Below are 21,882 nucleotides of genomic sequence, written 5' to 3'. Positions count from 1 at the left end.
GGAAGCTACAAAAAGCTTTTATCTTTTTTACAATGAAGTACTAAGACTGTCCAACCAAAAGACTGCAAAAGTGGAGGCTAGCAGAATAATTCCAGATTAATGTATTTGCCAGAAACAATGCTTGTCTCCAGTATAATTTCTTGCATTTAAAGGAAGTGGTAGGATCTAAAAAAATTAAAGCCCAATATTATCTGTAGAAATAATTTGATATTTTTATCTGCAAAAGGTGTACCCAAATTTGATGCCTTAGCTGTTGAAAAAAAAATTTCAGCCGTTTTGAAGCATTTCAATCTGTACAAGCAGAAGTATACATATCTATTCCAGCCACTGAGAAAAGATAGCCAAAAATCAATTTTTCATACTTCATTATGTGTCTACAACTAGAAATCCTTTACACAGAGGCACATACACTATACATATTTATGTATCTTCCCTTGAGCGAAAGAGATCTTTTTACATTCAAAAAAATACACTAATGGAATTGGATACAATTTTGCAGTCTTTAGTTTCTTTTTATCAGCACCCACAATGATGTTTTGGCATCTGCTCCAGATGAGGAGACTTTCCCACTGCCACTCTTTTTCATTAAATTAACAACAGGTAAGAATTCTCTTCATCCTCATTAGCGTGTGGTAAGTAATGAGCACTAAGGAGATTTACACACACACATACACAATCTATAAAACAGTGTTATCTGTAGAACACTGAAAGATTTACCCTTAAGTTAGCATTCGGTGTACATCATTTATCAGGTTTAACGTATATGAAGCATAGGTATCTATAGCACAAGAGGAATCTGTTTATTGCCCTAGAATTCAGGTGAAAGTGCTAGCTTTTTACTGCTTTCTTATTAGGAGACTTTTAAGCCATATTTTTAAATATTTTTTTAAGCTTTTAAAGAATTAAACCTACACCAATATCATAATTTCTAAGTCATGAGCAATTACAAGCAGAGCAGAACAATTCTCCTTCCCGCCAATGTTTTCTCACACTCTACATACATAGAATTTTTTTTCATCTTTGTATGGAAAGAGTAGCACCTGGATGTAGCTAGCCTCTGGTAAGATACAGGTAAATAGAATATCTGCAGAATAGTATCAATACCCCAACTTATTCATTCACTACTTAATGTCCCTTTTTATCTACCTCTTTCTAACAGATATAAAAATTAGTCTGTTTTCCCATCATCTCCCTCTGATATTGTATCTCATCCTATTAGGTTGCAAAATAGCTATGGCAATTTCTCAGTTCTGAGTTGTATAGTGAAACTTCTCCATGGTTTCCCTGCAAATCAGGTGGTTGGAGGGATTGCTTGGATATGTATGTTTGTTTCCAGTTTAGTCACCAATCGAATTGCTGAAAACACACCTACTTATTTGTCTAGATGGGTCCTTGCAAATATTCACAAGAACAAAGATTCTGTTACCTGTCTGAATATTCTTCTACAGGAATGGCTCATGCTACCCTAAGGAGCATTTCATTCCCTAGAATGTGGAAGGATTTAAGGCAGATAAAAGTATTCCATACTTCCAAGGGTTTTTTACCTTCCTCTGGTAGCAACCGCTCTTGTCAACAGCACGTTGTTCTACAGGCTTAATCCAGTGAGACAAAAACTTCACGTTCCTGTAATGACTAAATATTACTGGGAAAGGTTTTCCATTATACATAAAAGTTCCATTTTAACATGCGATATAATCATCAAGCTTAAGCAGCAAAGAAACATATGATGTCCCTACAGTAAAGAGTGAATGCTATAATATTTAACCGACTGCACTATCAACTTCTGTACATCACCTATTTGATGGAAATGGATTAAGCCTTTCAGATTACATTTTATAAGCCAGTGATGGGGGATTCATCTCATATAAAGGGAATGTATATTCCTTAAATACTTAGTTCTGGTACACGTCCTGTATTTCTTCCTAGCTATTTCAGAAACTATTTAAATTTTGTCAGTCTAGGTATGCATGAAACAGGCAATACCACATACTATCTCATTAAAACAGATAGAAATACAAGTTTTTCTGAGTCCATTTGAAGAACTGATTAGTATTTCTTTAAAACAGATTTTACTATTTAGTTTTTACAGCAATTTAATTCTTTCTGCTTCCAGGAACAGATAACAATCTTCCCTTGAGCCAAAAGAGCTCCAGCTGAGTAGAAATTAGGGAAGAAACTAGGATGTTTGAAACAGGGCCAGAGAGAGAGGTACGAGTTAAAGAAAAATATTAAATTAAATGCCTGCTTTCATAAGCTTTCCTGAGCCAAATATAGCATATCTGTGTATACTGAACAGCAGATAGTTGTTTTACAAGTAAATAAAAAAGCAACTGCAAGGAAGTCTCTATTCACTATCTGTGCACTTGAGCAGTGTATTTTTTTCATACATCATTCATGTATGAATGCAGAGATTTCACAGCAAGCAGTATTTGAGACTGATTTTTCAGCAAATTAAATAGCACAGGCTGCACTGAATGCAAAGTAAGAGATGCTTAGTGAGGGAAACAGAAGGGAAGCAGCAACCTGCCATGGGTTCTGACCGCCCCCTTGCCCCATTGCCACCTAGGCACCATGGTTACAGGTTCATTTCCCAAGCCTTACCATTTGCATTAAGCCAAATAACCTTATCCCTCAACTGAGAGTGAAACAAAGAAAGCTGCAAGGCTAGACTTTCTAAAAGAGGTCAGGATAGATTGCTAACAATCACAATTATTTGGTATCCCAAGTATCCCACTGTCCTGGTTTTGGCTGGGATAGAGTTAGTTTTCTTCCTAGTAGCTGGTACAGTGCTGTGTTTTGGATTTAATATGAGAATAATGTGATAACACACTGATGTTTTGGCTGTTGCTAAGCAGTGCTTATACTAAGTCAAGGACTTTTCAGCTTCCCATGCTCTGCCAGGTGCCCCAGAAGCTGGGAGGGGGCACAGCCAGGACAGCTGACCCCAACTGGCCCAAGGGCTATTCCATACCATACGGCGTCATGCTCAGTATAGAAACTGGGGGGATTTGGCCGGGGGGCAGTGATTGCTGCTCGGGGACCGGCTGGGCATCGGTCAGTGGGTAAGCAATTGCATTGTGCATCACTTGTTTTGTACATTCTTTTATCATCATTATTATTATTTTCTCTTCCTCTGCAGTCCTATTAAACTGTCTTTATCTCAACCCACAGGTTTTACTCCCCCCCCCCCCCCCCCCGCCCCCGAATCTCTACCCCATCCCACCGGGGGGGGGGGGGGGCAGCAGGGGGCAGGGAGGGTGAGCGAGCCGCTGTGTGGTGCTTAGTTGCCGACTAGGCTTAAACCACGACACCCCCATACGTACCAGCAGCTAAAATAACAGTCTAATTTTCAAAGCATATAGCTCTCGTTTATATTCAGATTTTCACATGGTTAGTACAGCCAACATGCTGTCCCCTTCTGAAATTCAAAAGGCATCAGATTAAAATCATTCAGCTCACTTAAAGAAAATCCACTGCAGATTATGGGTATTAAGCCTTTCTAAAATGTCTGGTCCCTTGGCAAACCTTGGCTTCCTTCATGGAAGGAAGAAGAAAACAAAACAAAACCAAGAAAAAAGCCACAGTGCCTGTTTTCAGAGGAGCACATGCCAGGAATTTGTGTACTCTCCATAGAATAGAGGGGTAGATCTGCAGCGGGGCTGATGGACTCTGCCAGTCACTAATAAGTAGTAAGAATACAATGGCTATGTTGCATATTTTGGCACAGAAAATAAGAATTAATCATCAACTGATCGGTTTCAGCAAAGCAGCTACTTACTAAACACAGTTGTTTGATTTGCACCCTGGCTGAGCTTCACCCCAACCTGAAAAATATTTCTTTACAAAAAAGCTGTAAGCGAAGCAGTAGTAAAATTGATTTTATTTCTCCATTTTCAAGAGAGACATTCTCTCGTTGCACATTGAGCACACATTTCATTACGCTGCATCAGGAGGAAGAAACTTCCTCAACAGACAATCTAATGCCACCCAGAGCACAGCTGCTTTTCAGTCTTGTCAGTTCAATTCTTCCACACATATTTTTTCTTTTCTCTTCCACATTTCAGTAAAATCTCACTTTTTTTTTTCCTTGTTTGCTGTCACAGGCTAGTCTGAAACACACATGACTGCAAATTCGTTCAGACATGATGAGGATGGCATACATCAAGTGGACAAAGTGTATTACTGAGGTTATTGTCACTCTAGGTCTCCCAGTTCACCAAGCAATTCTGAAGTACAAAGTCACAGCTCCTACTTCTGTAGTCATTCACATCAACAAAATCACAGAAAGACCTGAAAAGCAGTATCAAGTACTGAGAATCCAACTAGTACCAACACGGTACTAGCAAACAACCACATTTTTGTTTACCACTTATAGTGCTAGGTAATTTGTCTTCCCCCCACCGCTACCAAACCAAGTTTTATGAAGACCCCCTAACAGCTACTGAAAATATGTTAAAGGGTTATATTATAGTGAAATTACAGACAGTGTACCCCATCATAAATCTCTGTTTGCCTGTCCTTTCATAGAAGGTGTTTTGATGCTCTCTATGTGAGAAGATAGTAGCAAAGCCAGTGATAACACACATTGTTGGGTAAAAGCGTGGTAGCCTGGAAGAAGTTCATATGGAGGAGTTAGAAGGATGTTCTGCTGCAGCTCCATCTCCAACTAAAAGGCAAAGGTGTTAGTTCTGCGATTAGATGGGATTCAGCAAATATGCGCTTGGTTTTCTAAGTGCTGCAATTTGTCCGACAGTGGGTAAATCTGGTTTTTAACCAGCTTCCACTTTCCTACTCAGCAAACGAGGAGCAAACCTACCTACTTCCCACAAGGAAATTGTGACCATAAATAGACAAAATATGAGCATTCATATATGACAACAATAAGAATATGTAAATGGCTGGAAAAATTAACAATTTGGGTAAAATACACCAGCTGGCAGCATAGTAGCCTTATCTTCCTAAAATAGGACGTGGAGACAAAACACAGCAGAATTTTTGATATTTCTCTACTCCTTTCCATAGAAGCTATCAAACAATATCGACAAGTAAGATATTGAGAAATTCCATACACACCTATTTCTTCAGCTTGTAAGAGTCATAACACATTGATTTCTCTCATGATTCACCAAAGTATTGTTTGTTTCAGCAAATACAGTAGAGACTTCAGAGGGAACACTACAAAAAGCATTGCTAAGATAATATGCAGTAAAAGTAAAGATTAATAAACACAGGAGTGATACAAGGTAACGGGTAAGATGAGTAAGTAATAGCACAAGAAGGAAAGGGAGAAAAATCTATAGTGGCACACAAAAACTGCTATTTGATACAATGTCATATTTATTCTTCAGCATTTCTAAAAGGAACTTGCCACTCCGATGTGTTTGAAATAGCAAATATAACAATACACATCTCAAACCTTCACACAATATTAAGATTGAAGGATAGTATGAAATATCTTTATTCTTTCTGACAAACATATTACTTGTCTTCCATACAGAGAATATTTACAGATCTGACCCTTACAAGACAGCTGGCACATGCATTGTGCAAAACTAGACAATGAGAAGAAACACTGTTTTTGACAAGTGGCATAAATGAGATTTATTTGTCTGGAGAGTGGTACATCAAAAGGATTACTATCTGTGAACAGGTTTCTGTTAAATATAGAAAATAATATTGTACCCACAATCTCACAGAAAGAAGGATTACAAGTTTAGGTTAAGATATTCTGTATTCTGCCCTAGCTATAAAATAATAAATGAGAAAGAAACAGGAAAGCATCAGCATTATAATTTCTTTAAACACAAAGAATACATTAAAATGTCAAAACTAACTCCATGGGAGGTCTCCTGGGCAGAAATGCATTATAAGTAGCATAACAAGCAGAATTCCAACTGTTCTATTACATTAAGACTGAATTCTAGAGATCTTCAAGATTTACCTGAGATCACATGGAACTTCAAGAATATTTTAACTGCAGATTAGATCAAATCTAAAACAAGTCCTTCCTGAAGGTTATAAAAGTTTTTAGCAGCATCCTATCTTCCCCTCCCCTCATTTTTTTTCTTCTTCTTCCTTTCAGATTCCAGAACTCAGAAACATAAATGACAAAACATGACAAAAGAACCTATTTTTAGTATTTCTGGCCAAACTGAGAAAGGCTTTCTTTCTGGATTTCTAATTTAGATCGCTGAGCTGAAATTTGTGGAGCACTTTTAAATGTTTTAGCCCAGATAATAAGATAACATAGCAAGCATACCACTTCCAAGGACATTGTTCTTAACCAAAAATTAGCCCTATCGTAACAGCAGAAAATCCCATAAAATTTGAAACTTCTGACAAAAAAAAATTCTCGTCCCCCCTGCCACAAACAAGACAAACGGGTAGAATGAATGTGTGGCTTCCCTGCTGTAGAAGGGATGCAAACATGGAGAAGCAAGTCTATGAGGTGAAGCTAGCATTAAGAATATATGTGTATATACACACATATTCTTATACGCATATATAGAGCAGTTCAAGTCCAGGGATTCCCAAACTAGCTTTAAGCAATCTCATTCTGATGTCAAAGAATTCCACCTACAGCAGGTTCTTGTTTACTTTTCTACACAAGATAGAGGTACCCGATGTACCTTGTTTAAAAGCTACCTTGAAAATCTCTGTGCTATACCACAGCCTGCAGATCCAACGTGGCCATGTACTCTAAGGAAGTACAGTTGATGACTGCACTCGTGCTGAGAAAAGGGTTTCTCATTTTGCCATTGCCAGTTTTGTAGTCCAGCACCTGCACCTCTGAGGCCATGGGCTTCGTGCAGGGGGGTGGAGAAGAAACAGATGGAGCTCCTCCTGCCTACACATCTGGTGGTTTGGTGTTTTTTTGGTTGGCTGGTTTGTTGGAGGTTTTTTTGTTTGAGTTTGGGGGACTGGTGGTGGTTGTTTTTTGGTTTTTGTTCTTTTTAGATACATCACTGGAGCTCAAAACTTTTCTCCCAGAAGGAGGAAAAGGCTTTGTTTCACCAAGTAGCTTCCAGTTTGCTGTATTAGGCACTTGCTTATAAGTCATCAAAATAAAGCCATCAAGCTAAACACATTCCTTGAAATAATGGAGTTGTGCCACTGGTAAATTTGTCCCACTATGTTTAAACACAGTCCACAACAAAGCGCATGCTTCTTCAGATATAGTACGGTCACAAGTCACATGCTAAATGCCACTTCTGTACCCCAAACATGAGCCCATACAAGCCATTAACCAAACATGCATCATCATCCACGTTGATAGAAATTAGAAAGCTTCCATGGCCCAGAAAACTCATACAGCAAAAGTAAGTGTGAAAGGAATTCTAAGCAGGAGACAAATGAGAGAGTTAATGCCCCTGCATTTCTGGAAGAATTCAGAAAGCACAATATTAAGACAGTGTTATCCACCAAAACGACAGCAAAAATCCATCCTCTTTTCTGCTAAAGAAGTAGTCTACTACTGCACCACAGAGTTCACCTTCAATCACAGGGAAAAGAAAGGACACTGCTGGACCTCAGCCTGAGATCTCAAACATGAGAATCACTTTTGGCTACCTGCTGGAGCACATAACAACAGTGTGGCTACAGCTGAGGGTATAAGCACACAGCGAGCCTCGTTCTTCCACCTCAAAATCTAGGAAGGGGCAGGGTTCCCTCCAGTGTCATACCACAGTCTAAATGCAAAACAGTTACTTTCAACATCATTATAGCCCAAACAGTGTTTCTAAGATGGGAAAGAGCTTAAGAACTAGTAACAAGTATTTTCAACATTTCCCCCCCCACGAGTATAATAATGTCAAAGATGTTCCCCTTTATCTTTCCTCAAGTCACAGACTGAGTCCTTCACACACCTTTATTGGAGAGGACGGAAAGACATTATTCTTTTAATATTCCTTAAGAAATAATTACCAAACCCAACAAACGCAAAGAAAATAGTCGACCTTGAAAATACGTCCAGGGAAAAAGTAAGCATTTAAGTCAGGTTCTCATGTTTAATAAGGTAATCGAATATTATATTTCTGTCGCTTCCAACAATAGACGTACATCAGATCAAAACCCATACCTTCACTAAGCAACATCCACCTACCAGAAATCAGCACACTACTTTTATCCTGCTATAAAACACAGAGGTGGCATTCTTCTGAAGCCAATGAATTACAGATTGCTTTGTAACATCAGAGTAGTAAGATTGCCAGTGAACTGCACTTTACAAAAAACGACCACCAGCCATTTCTCTGCCATTAAAATAATATAAGTTCTGCCTTTTACAGCCCTGTTGTTTGTACATCCATATAATGAGTTGCTGTAGTAGCAATATTATTATTGTTATTAAAGCACATCTTGTTGGGTTTATGGTCCTGTTCTCAGCTATAAAGCAAATCATTCAATGTCTTGTGCCTTTGTCACATTTCATGTGTGGACAGAAAAGAATTTGCTGTCATTGAAAAAAAGGAAAGCTTTGTTTCACATCAAGCTTCTTCTAAGGAGTCAAATTTTTGTCTTTTGGGCAAAAAAATGTTGTCAGTGAGCAGAGATTAAAGTATCTAGCCGTTCAATAGTAACATCGAAGTAATATTCAGAAAAAACTCCTTTTAGCTAAAAGTAGGCAAGTGTCATTAGACAAGGTAACGTGGACCACAGATCTTAGTTACTGACGGCAGTGACTGACTTAGTGCAAGCATTCTCTTCTACAGTTTTCCAGTCAGAATGTTTAGGTGTCTGGGGCCACACCAGCATGCAGGTGGCTGCAGAATCGGACTCTGAGCCTATTATACACTGTGTGCACCCACTGAGCACTCAGTACAGAGGGACTCACTTCTGAACTTGTATGAAAAAACTACTCTGTCTTCACCACAGTATGAAAAAAGTAACGTGTACACAACCATCACCTTAGATCTGCCAAAATCAAGATGTCCAAGGAAATACAAAAGTAGACAGGAAAACACAAACTTCAGAATAGTTTTACCAAGTTAAATTCACCTTCAAAAATTTGTTCCCCTTAGCTTTTTATGAGACTGATGTTAGAACAGTAATTTTTACTTATTCCATCAAAACATATGTCGTTAACTGGACAGGCAAATACACCTCAATCTGGTTACCTCTTCAGCACTACAACCAACTGGAAACATGATTAAGAGTAATCATTGTGTCTCAAAGCCACACCAAAACCGAGTCTAGGTAATACAGAAAAGATCATTCATTTCAAAAACACAAACTTTCTGTAATTTGATAGGCATTTGGTTCATGCATATGGTTTTAAACCATGCTGAGAAGTTAGCTGCATACAGTTCTGAAAATCAAAAGTTAATGACGAACACAATCTTAAAAGTGATAGCTGTGCATTTTCCTCTTTTTAACAATACTATAAAATAAGAAAACTCGACATGCTGTGTTAACATAGTTGAACTCATCAATTCATATTTGTTTACAATTAGGCTTGGAGACATGCTGAGGTCTTTCGGAACTATCACCATGACGTGATGCAGAGAAGATGGCATCACCACATGACAAGGAACAAAAAGCAGCAGCTGTCGACCTCTGCAGCAAGTACTGTACTCACTGATTTCAGCACCAATGTATGAAATGGAGATACTGTGCTTCTGTACAAAATTCACCAAAAAAAATCCTCATGACGGAAAACTTTCTATCCTGTAAGGTTGATGCTTTACCTTAGCTAAGCAATTTCACACAGCAGGATATTAGACCCTGCTTTTTGCTAACACAACTGCTCCTGCAAGCCTACTCTGTTTGGGTCCAACCAATGAATTAACCATACGTTTACAAGAAACACTAACTGCCACAGACAGAATTGCCTTCTGCTGAAGGAGATTAAAGCATAATCTCTTTCCAGTAGATGGCATATTGATAGCACTGTATCATTTTTTAGACTTCCATCATATGCTGTTGAAAAATTACTCCATGTTCTACACAGCCAGTTAAAAATCAAGTAACTGAAAGCAAATGCTGAGCAGAATAGACCAGGACATTTATAAATCTCCAACTCTACTGTAGAGTTTCAGTCTCTCCTTTTTAACAGGATGACCGATCTGGTATCAAAAGCAAAACTTCACTTTGCAACACATACTGTACTTGGGTGGAATTTTAACTGGAATTTTTCTCACATTGATCATTTTCATCCCTCAACTACATAAGAACATAAATCATCATGTGCCACAAAATTATATTCTTATGAAAGTATATCTACTCCTCAGAGTCATAATTAGTATTCACATGCCAACTTCAACTTCTTCATATTCTTTCCAACTATTTTTTGAAAGGCGGGGAGGTTTTTTGGTTGTTTTTTTTTTTTTTTTTATGATTATCAAGAATAAGCTACAGTTCATTTTTCATACAGGTAATATTTTCTCAAGAAGATGAGGCACCTGCTTTTAGGGCTTTACACTAGATACCTTATCCCAGTGTAGTCCCCTGAATGTTCAAGTAGTTTGTAAGACATGTCATAAAAACAATAAAATATGAAAATTTAAAATAGTTTTCTACATCTCTTCACTACAGTTTAATCTGCACAAGCTCATGCAAGATACAAATCTGCATCCGCGAAAGCTGGCTTGGTGCTTCGTCCCCTTTTTAACTCTGGCATACTTTAGCAAAGAACGTATCACACTTAAATGAGTGTAAAATTATTAATCCGAATTGACAAGAAGTTTCATACTTGACTGCTTGTGAATGTTTCCTTAGACCACTTATTAAATCAGAAGGGATAATTATTGAATCACAACCTATTACAATTTTCCTCCAAGTTTTGTATTTCAAAGAGCATCAGAGTGGTTCGTATGGACTGGCACTGTAGAGTCCCCGAATCAGAAGTGTTACCAAAAAAAAAAAAAAAGTAGCCCTCCCTCACCAATAACAACCCCCTCTCCAAAGGAGTGATGTAATTGAGTAATTGAAGCATTTTGATATTCCTGATTTCTCCCTGCATTCAGGCCTTTTCCCACTCAGAGATTTTCACAGTTATTATTTGCCTGTGTTTGAGTATGTACAGAGACATGCTCCTGCTGTACCTGACTTTGAGTACTTAGCAGGCGCACACTTTTTTTTTCTCGTTTTTTTTTAAAGTGTCAGTGAACAATTAAGGTTTAAAACATGCAGTGCTTCTGCAAAAACCTGCTTCGATGCTGATTTTACAGGAAGAGACCAAGAATAAGGGAAAAGACACATTTCCCTGATAAACGTACATGGGTATATCCTCTGATAACATGCTTTACGGACTTATTACTAAGTACCCTACAAACTTCTAACACAGCAGAGAAATACCACAGTCAAAATTTGGGCTTGATTTTCTGATAAGGAACTGGAAGTTAAGAAGCCTGACCTGAGAGCAGTGTCATTATAACAGATCTGCTCTGTACCCAGCATTAACTTTCCATCTGTGTACATCAAGACAACGGGATAGAGTGTGTCAGCTTTATCTTTTCTTTGCTGAACACGTTATGTCGACAGCATGGAGAATATACTATCTCTGAGCAACGGAGCAGTACGCGTTACCTTATCAGAACACTGCATGGTCAGAACAGGTTTTATTTTTAAGCTGCAATAGATTTTGTTCATATTGTCCTCAGTAATTTATTATACTTGCACAGAAAGGAATGCTTCTAGATTGCAGCAACTTTTTAACACTTCTCCTTGGCATTAAGATAACACTGCAACATCTCACCTGCATTTCAGAGTAAAAAAAGGTAAGCCCTAGGTCTCTGTTCAGATATAGAAACCTAAACCGAGATGAGATTGTTCGAGTGGGGTTTTTTTGCACTCTACAAGGGAAAACGTTAGCATGTTCTCAGTTTCAGCTGTTTGGCTTCCTTATTTTCAATGAAGCAGAGTCTATCTGCTATTACTGCTGGATATATAAAGCTTGTATTTGTTACTGTCTTGCTACGTCTCATGAGCTGTGGGTCAACTTATACAGGAGCAGCTCTTTTACATCATAAAAAAGGCTAGAAAGACCAAGACAAGACTCAGTATCTTTCGGGGGGGGGGGGGGGGGGGATCAGAGAAGATACCTGCTCTAAACTTACTACCCCAGTAAAAGCTGAAATCTGTATTATGTCTCTTAAGAGCACTGCATCTAAAAAAAGCAAACGGCAACAAAACAGGAGAACTCTAAGCAAAATAGCTCTCGGTACTCACCTAGTGCTGAAGACCAGCGCAGGAAAGAGAGGCAGCAAGTAATAAGCAGAGATGAATTTCATCCTGGCGCTCCTCCGTTTTCTTCCGTTCCTCACTATGCTCTTCGCACCGACTCTTTCCCCCCCTCTTCGTCTCTTCCTCCGGCAGCTCCTGAGCCTCGCCTCGCCTGGGGAGCCGCCCGCCCTGCTGCGGGAGGGTCCTAGCTCCGCCAGAGCAGACCGCCCAACAGACCGAGTGAGGAAGGGAGCTCCGAGCGGGCTGAGCTCCAGGAGCGATGTCAGGAGGCACAGCGAGCGGGTGCCGCGCTGCAAGCCCCCAGCCCGGCCGCTGCCAGCCTGCCCGCCGCCCGCTCCGCCGCGTCCTCGAGGGTGCGCCGGGAACTCGCGCCGAAGTGGCGGCCGGGGAGGGACGAGCCCCCGGAGCCTGGCACTTCGCTCTCAGGTTACAGCAGAACGTGGCTGAGAGGTTCTTCCTGGAAGAAGGAAAGAAAGAAAAAAAACTACAATGAAAACACCGGCAATATTGGGCAATTAGTGTCTTTGTTTGAAGTGAGGCTGGACAGGATTGATGATACAGAGGCAGGGATTGTTTCGAGGAGGCGTCAAGCTACAGACCAGCCTGCCACTACACCTGGGAAGGTATCACTTCTGCAAAGCAAGAATTTTGCAAAGCAAAGCACAAGTTACTATTACAATTAGGTATTCATTCGCCCCGTACCACATCAAGTTGAAGAGCAGAAACAGCTTCCAAAATGGCATTTTGAAACATTGATGTCGCCTCTAAAAGCCTCTCAGCACCTGAAGCGACTGCTAAGACCTTCGGAGCCATTAAGAGCTTTTCCTGCTTTCCATGTCAGCATTTCACCTGATCTTAATCTTGATTTAAATCAGGGTCAGTGTTGGTTAAAGATGTTTTCAGAATAGAAGTATTCCCTACCTTGCCAGAAGCAAAGCTCATCTGATGGCAAATCATATGAAAGCATAACATTTAAACAAGAAGCATCTTTCTATCCTATACAAAAAAAAAAACACACCAAAAAAACCCAAAACACACCAACCAAAAACCACACACCCAAACAAATAAAAACAAAACAAAAACCCTCAAAGCCACGCAAACTAGTCTACAAGTGAATGAAGTGTGATCATTACAAGACAGAGTTTTGGTCAGCTGTGTGCTTGTCTGGTCATATGAAAGGCTTCCAGAAACTACATTATACATCACATGCATAAAATAAAAGTTTCTATAGTTTAAGCTAGTGTGTCATTGCATTCAACTATTTATTGAGGAGTAATTTTTGATTCCATCAAAGCGAATAGAAATTCACTGTTCGAAACGAATAGAAACCTTTTTGAAATTAGTATTGACCCTTAGTGAGACATTCATATGGCATACAAATAGAATTAATAAATTATTTGCTACATTGTTCAGTAACAAAGTGAGAAGGAGGGGAGAGAAGAAAAGAAAAAGGAAAGGCAATATACATAGCCAAAAAGGAATAAAATAATGAATTTCTGACTCTTCTTCCTTGTGTCCCTACTCTAGTATTTTTTTTTAGCACACCTGGCAGCTAGTTCTACTCAACCACATTAATTTAAATCAGCATTTATTGTTATTTTGATGCTACATACCAGCATGAAAGAAACAGTCATGTTACCATGGATACTTATGATAGAATAGTAAAAAGGTCATAAAAAGTGCAGTCAGCTTGTCATTTTCTCTTCCAGAAAAAGCCAACCTTCCCAGCCTAGCAGGCACCTCACAGTCATGTATCAGCAGCTAATACTTCTTCCATTTTCTTCTTATGTGCACGCATACAGGGTGGAATGGGGGCAAAGGCACTGGTGCATCAAGGGAGTAAATTATGCCCGATGATGTTGAGTGAGCTTAAGAAAACTCATGAAATTTTGCAACTTGAGGAATTATTTTTTAATTCTGTTACTGCTCTGCCTCTTTTTTGGAGGGTGGGGCGTGGAGTAGAGAGGCCTACTGCTAAGTCCTGGTTTCATCTCAAGAGCTGTACCATGCTTGCATGGCAGAACATCTTCACGTGGTTTGGAGGCTCCAGTACAGGTAGCGTGCAGCTATAACAGTGCTATATCACCCAGACATCATATTATCAGTCTTTACATAATTTCTCCATCTTGCTCAGAATTGATTGAACAATTAGGAAGCTTTCATACTTACCAACACTGCTGCTTTAGTCCTGCTCTAATGCAAATATCTTGTAAAGGTTGTGACAGCTCAGTTTCAGCCTATGAAGACCTCAAGGGCTCAATGTAAAGGATTTCCCATCTCAGGACATGGGAGTGGGGGCTCTCGCTCCTCTTGGGCACAGCCTGCTCGCAGCCAGGCCTTTAGGGGTGGCAGCAGTGGCTAAGCAGGGACAGCAGCAATTGCAACCCTCAGTGTCCAGATAGGAACAGATAAAATTGTATTACTGTGAAGAGAAACGCTCAGCAGCGAATACAGGTAGGACAAAAGGAAAACCTGCATTTGTAGGGGCAACCTTCTATAATTAAGGACTGGGCACAATCCTTAAATGCTAGTCTTGTCAGACTTGATTGTGCTCAAGCTGTTTGCCTGAAGACATAAAAAAAGCATCCTTTTTCCCCCTCATATTCAACTAACTGACCTTGATCAGGAGCTTTCTATTGTTTTGAAGGGTTTGGGGTTTTTTGTTCTGGGTTTTGGGGTTTTTTTTGTTTTGTTTGTTTGGTTTTTGGGTTTTTTTTTTTTAGAGGAGATGTATTTTAACAGCATAATGTGCATCTTAAGAAGAGAATAATATATTTATAACCAAAAAATGGGAGAGAATTGTTTGCAGATTTTCTTAGACTTCGACTGTATAGTCAATTTGTTTAGCGCTGCGTACACTTAAAGCGAGATCAAATATTAATGTATAACAACTTCAAAGACCTTGAATAGAAATATTCCATATAAACACATTAGACAAGTGGAACTCTTAAGAAATATCATATTTTCACTCTTATAATTAAAGGCTTTCCATTTCTTGGCTCAAATTTATTGACAGTCTTACTAAATAAATAATTACTCCTAGCTTAGTAAGTAAGCAGAAGTAAGGTGATTATATATGCTCTTTTACAAATAACCATACACAGAAAATATAAATAAGAAGAAAACAATGGAACTATTACTGCAAAATTCCAAGGCATTTCAAACACTAGTTGTCACACAAGTTCTTGCAAGTTTGGCTAAATACACTGATAGTGTAGGAATAGCATTGCCTACTTTACAGAGGAAAATGGATCAACTGTCTCCCTTTGCAAAATACAGCACAAGCTTATGCTTGCCAGAGCAGAAAGACATCCATTTACACCTGTATTTATGTATTAACTCCTATAGCAGGGGTCGTAATTTTATTTTCATTCTTTAGAAATAATGGTAATAAAAACAAGAATCATGAAATGATGGTGTATATTATATTCCGTTATTTTGAATGCATATGTGTCAATAGGGAGAAGTTTCTGTAAATATACTTAACAAAGCAGACCATTAACGTATCTTGCTGTCAAATATTAAAATTCTAAATGTTGAAGTCTTCACAAGGCTTTGCGCAAGAGAGTTCCAGAAGAGTAAGGGCACAACCATTGGAAAAAAATATAATGCATTTTATTTCAGGATGCTTTACAAATGCAATTGGTAAATTTTTCTTTGTGAAAAACCCCCTACAACTGAGGCAAAGCTACAGGTAGAACTCAACTACCCCAATTTCATGTTCACCTACCACCAGATACCCTACCACCACTGCAGTGCAGAGAATGCCAGCTTTTCTATGTATTTTTTTACTGTGTGTATATACACGCATACATACACACATACAAATGTACACGTATATATATTTTGGTTGAATTGTAGCACCATTATCAATAACTAGAACAGTAACTTGATACATTTTTACACTCTATACAACATACTGCATTTCTATGTCTTAACAAGACTAGCCAGACACACTGAGTTCCCAAGTAATAATATAGTCTCTGAAATACAGTATGATAAATGGCTTCTTAAATAATGGAAGGAGTACAAAACCACAGACATCACTACTCTTTTCTTAAGGATAATTGTTGTGAGCAAGTTAACATTGCAGACCTCAGTGATGCAAGATGAGTGCAAGTGTAGTTCTGAGACAACAGTACTGGTTGAGCAGGAGCAGAGGGGACAAGTGACTTACAGGAGACACGTCTTCAGCTCTTACATTTCTCTCTCCCCTCAAAGAAAGATTTCACTTTAACTTTGAAAATAGATTCAGCATTCCTTTTCCCAATTTTTCTCCTGCTTTTCCCACTCCATCTTCTTATTCCTTCCCCCCCAGTGGAGAGTTTCTCTGCCTTTGGAAACACTCCTTGATTTAACTAAACTCTTAACAAATCTGTTAAGCTACTGAAGGGCAAAATGTTCTTACCAAAATAGGAAGGCAAAGCATAAGTCTCGGGGTGAAGTATTTCAATACACTAGGCCTAAGGTTTCAGTTCCACATGTTCAAACACAACCAGCGTAAACACATACATAGCATTAATGCATGCAGCTTATTACCGCTCTTGATTGAAACCTGAGACATTAAGAATACCACTTTGTGAGATAAGTGGTGATTTGGGGTGACTGATTCCCAACTCAATCTTCAACGCACATGCTTTTATAAACACTGCAGGAATCCACTTGCTCTGAATGGTGAAGCCCTGGAGACTTGCTTGCATGGCAAAGGAAGGTTCATGAGGGACAAAAGTGTGTAGAAAGTGTGGAAGAGTTTCTAGCAGTTTCTTCTTTAGGACTGTATATTACACTTTCATTTAAAAGTATATATTTCAGGTGAGACAGGATATTTATTATTACCTCTTACAAGTATGCACATAGCAGAAATATTCGGAATCACATAGCTAATCCAACTTTCACAGCATCTCAGAGGAAGTCTGATATGCCATTATCACAATTTTTTGAAGTATTAAAAAATAAATTTCTAGCACTAAGTTTAAATACCATATCACATAACAAAACAGTGTTAGAATACTAGCTCACAACGCATTGATACATCATCTTCATTTGTATTCAGCTAAAAAAATTGATGCAGCTGCCCAAGGATAGTGCCTACCTAACTTCAGTACCAAGGAAAAAAGGAAAAAAAAAAAATCCTGGCTACCACAGTGCTGGAATTATAGCTTAAATACCAGAGTTGAGTAAAAGCTGCTGCAAAGGTCCTTTTGAAGGCCATTTAAACTTTGTAAGAGATTTCCAAGGTAACACCTTTTAAATCCAAGAACCAGCCAATTCAGAAGCAAGTTCATTAAAATAATAATGAAGTAAATTTAAGTAAATTTAACCTCATTGTTAACCCTGCTTTTAGCAGGTTAGACTTCCAATTCAAATTACCATTTGAACCTTTAGCAAATATATGCAGCCCACATAGGTTTGCTGTTACAGGGAAATGAGTAATTTCATGAGCATGAGATTACAGAAAAAGTTTTATTTCATTCCATGAAACACCTCTTTTTCTCCACTGTCCAAACCAGCAATGATTATGTATTTAATATTTAATATATCTGGGCTACCTACTTTCATTCCATACTGAAGGCCTACATTTTACATAATATTACAACTGCAGTAATTCTGGTAGTGACAACGAGACTTGATCCAACCACTACATACACGATAAGAAGCAGTTCTAGGATCTCAGAAAACAGAACAAAACCAACCAACTCGGGAATTTCTGGACTTCCCTATATTGACCACAGAGGCAGCAGTGCTGAACCTCTTCATCCCTAAATTTACATTTAAATTTGTACATGGTAGCAGAAAGGGAGGAGGAGAAGATAACAGTACAAGGGAAATCCAATCCTCTACTTCTTACTGCATAAACTGGGCAAGAACAAGAACTAGATCAACCCTCAACATCTGCAAATGACCTACAGTATATTACTTGGTATTAGGAAACTTGAAACATTTTTTTGGTGGAAGCTTCTGCAGCTATTACAAATGTCTCTCCTTATACATCTAAAACAAGTCATCCCTGATAACTTGCAGATGCTGTCACATGTGGTGTTTATTTAGACTCCACTGTAGGAAACACTTTGAGTCCAAGGTTTCACAGAGACCTCTTTCATTCTGCAGCTACACAAACTGAGACCTAAATCAAACATGCCACCAGGTTCACCAAGGTCACTGAAAAAAGGAGTTAGGACATCTTCAGAAACAGAGTGTTTCAGTCAGCAGTCATTGACTTTAAAACTCCTTTTTTAGCATCTCAGAGCTGAGGTTTCCTTATATCCAGCAGACACCTCAGGGCAAATCTGCCTTCTCATACCGAAATTCGACACTGTCGAAGTCAGTGTTCATTCAAAACTGAAGGCAAAAAGAATACGTGCATACCAAGGTGTTTTGACAATCTACATACAGGTCCATTAAAGAATTATTTATTGTTTAACTCTGAAATAATTTCTTGTTTAATTTAATAAATATTGTGTTAAGTTGGATAAGTTTGACTTCTATAAAACAAAAGCTACTTGATAAACCTTCCAGACAAAATAAAAATCAACTCTCAGGAAAGACTTTTTTCCCATTTCGTTGAGACTAATTGGTTTAAAAACTGAAGAGGCTAGGCAACAGTATTTTAATAACATTTTTAACAAAACAAGGAAAGAATAACAAATTTCGGTCACATCTGAGTAGCCCTGGAGAGGTCAGGAATGATTCTTATTGGTTTCAGAGTGGATGGACTTATTCTGAGTATCAGGTTCAACAGACCTCAGAAGTATGCTAAAAATTGCTTTAAATTTTTAAAATTGTTTCCTTTTTAAATTATGTATTTTTTTTATTTTAAAATCAGTTTGGAGTTCAAGAGGACTTTTCTAATGCTTTTTTGGTATATCAAATAAGGCTGAAATTGTCTGATAACAAACAACATTTTTTATTGTGGAAGAAAAGTCTTTAAAGAATTGTCTCCTCTTAGTCAGCATATAACATATTCAGCACCAATTCTTTTAGTATCAATTCATTAGAGCATCCAAAAATTTTCACTTAGAAAATGAGAAACTGATTAAAGGTCCCTTGAAAAGCTGGACACATGTTTTTCTTTAAAACATTTATAGTCATTTAAAACTTTGCTCCCTGCTTCCCTTCCCCCCCGTCCCCTTCCTTAATTTAAAACAGTAAAGGTAGGCTGGTACCTGTGCTTAGATGTAGGGCAGATGATCTCTTCCAGTATATTCCAGATTCCAGGGATCCTAACTGCCCACCAGTTTTAAGGACGACAACAAAAAGAAAAAGAGCGCCACATGTATAAAGAAATTAAATTGAATTCAATCAGTTGTAAGGCATTTGGTCTTCTACAGCTATAATGAGATTGAATGCGATCCAAGAGAAAATTATTACAACAACGTCATTAGGATATTTCAGTCAATCTTGAACTTTACAAACATCCCAGTCCAGATGATCCAAATATCAGAGCTCGTATCCGTATTACTCAGACTCCTATACCCAAAATACTTAGGCATTTTTGATAAATCCACATATAATTTGATCACCATTTACCTGTTGGAAACCTGTGGTGTGAAATAATTTGAGACACTCAGGGGAGTGGGGGGTGGGGAAATCACACAGAGAAGCTACTGTTGATAAGCTTGTCATAAGGAATCTTGCATTTTAATAAGTATTTCTAACTTCGTGTTAAATAACATCAGGAGTAGTCTCTCAAAAGTATAAATGGAGAGCCAGATAATATGCAATATAATGACTAGTAGTGTAGAAGATACACCCATAAACCATACCTATATCGTGTCATTCTGAAACTGCTATAGCTATTTATGATGGTCATAAATACGTTTTCCACTTCATTCTATACTTGGCTTGCTTTACTGTGTTGTTTCATAATACACAAGTTGTTATAGTGTTTTTATGGCCAAAGAGAGGTTATTGTAAGAGACTGCAGGCAAAGGAGAACGTTCCACATTTTCTTTACAAAGCTACAAATAGAACATGTTGCATGCTCTTATTCACATCAGTGATATACATATGTGCCTTCCCCTCTGCATAAAGAAGTCTGCATAACTTCTCTTAATAAAGTAGGAATGTAAGGCTTTAACTGATAATTGGAGTTCTTTGATGAAATAATGAGAATTTCCTAATATTTTGAACTGTTTTCTGTTATACCCTATTAAAAACCTGATTTTTGAAAAGCTAGCAGAAGTGCAGCTCTAATTCAAAATGTATTAGATATGACATGCATTAGGATTATACTGTCAAGATCATATCAAAATGTCATTAATACAGAATTAATGGGAACTCAGTGAAAATTGCTACATTATATCAACAGTAAGATTGCCACACTAATGTTATAATTGCATAGTTAAAAAAATCTTGCAGATCTCTGCATTATAAAGGAACAATTGCATTTTTTTTAAAACACTAAGTAAGTACACTCTGAAGCAGTCATGTCAGACTACCATGTCATTACATTTACTTTTCATATTAATTGTATATACATTTATCGCATGTCTCATTAATGGTCTAAAACATACAGTCCACACAAATGCATGGTAATGAACAGAGCAGAGTTTCAGTCAAGCAGAGCAAACAAGTATGACCAGGACATTTTTGTTCTGTTTACCTGAAAAACTTCAGATGTTAACTCATTGCTTTTGTCTCCCCATACAGTGCTGGGAATCACAGTAGGAAAACAGCATCTGTACTTCTCCCCAGCCATCTGTGATCCTTTCCACAGTGAAAACTGAAACACGCAGTAAAAAAAAATTAAGCTCAGAGCTGAAATACTGAGCTCATTAAAACCCTTATGATTCCACTGACTTCAGAGAAACCACTATTTTATATTTTCTCAAAATATGGCCTAAAAAAGTTTCATAATACTTAAGAATTATCTCATATTTTCTTTACTGATCTGCAGTTTCAAATTAAAGCCAGTATGTATATCAAATTAGACACCTAAGTGGCAAACACTAGCCATATTTTAAAAAGTACTAGTACAAAAAATTGAACACTCTTCATTATTTAATATGTTAATATATTTTTTTTTATTTATTTCAAACAACATTAAAATTACTTAAGAATCTTCCATTGGTGCAATTTTTCAACATCACCAAAAAAAAAAAAAAAAGGGTATTTCAAAGGGAGGGAAAAGGTAATTTTAAAATTGTGTTGAATAACCACAAAATTTTCACATTTACCCCAGCATTCTTGACTACCAAAAGCAGCAAAACCAAAAAAAGTTATAGCAGCCCTAATTTGTTATTTACCTTACAAGAATTTCTTCTCCATCTTTAAACAAAAGAAATCAACCAACCAGAATTTCCAAGCAGTGGCATAACATAAGATTTCTCGTTCTGTTCACCTTTTCATGTCATTGCCAGGTTTCATAGAATGCAGCACTTTATAATCATTATTAGGAATCTGGTCAAGTATAGGGTGTGCCATATGTCACCTATGAGGTCTAGTATCAAATAGACCTTGATCCAATGAATGGATTTCAGCAGAGCCCAGAGGCTAAAACTGCAATCCTTAAGCTCTCTGTTTTTCCAGCTCACTTTGCCACCAAAGCGCTATGGGAATTTTGAACATGCTTCCAAACCATGTTTCCCAATTTCTTTTCTTTAGATGGAGTAGAATGCAAAATTCTGCTCACAGAAACACAAACCCTGTTATAAATGCAAAAAAGTAATTTAAAAAGAAGGTTTAATAAGTCTGCTTTTAAGG

The 21,882-nt window shown here is 37.9% G+C and overlaps 1 protein-coding gene across 1 annotated transcript in view; it reads right to left on the bottom strand.

Moving 5' to 3' along the window:
• Nucleotides 1–20,903, bottom strand: part of LUZP2 (leucine zipper protein 2) — a 221,110-nt gene extending 200,207 nt beyond the window's left edge. Inside the window, exons 1-3 of the mRNA XM_072864895.1 lie at nt 20,783–20,903; nt 19,344–19,404; nt 12,166–12,637 (exon numbers count right to left, since the gene is read on the bottom strand). Of these exons, the coding sequence (XP_072720996.1) occupies nt 12,166–12,227 (62 nt within the window). The 5' untranslated portion in view covers nt 12,228–12,637; nt 19,344–19,404; nt 20,783–20,903. The remainder of the gene's footprint in view (nt 1–12,165; nt 12,638–19,343; nt 19,405–20,782) is intronic.
• Between the last annotated feature and the right edge of the window lie 979 nt (nt 20,904–21,882).

The sequence above is a fragment of the Ciconia boyciana genome, chromosome 6, assembly GCF_034638445.1.
Source record: "Ciconia boyciana chromosome 6, ASM3463844v1, whole genome shotgun sequence".
Taxonomy (NCBI): Eukaryota; Metazoa; Chordata; class Aves; order Ciconiiformes; family Ciconiidae; genus Ciconia; species Ciconia boyciana.
This window is presented reverse-complemented; position numbering and strand designations above follow the sequence as displayed.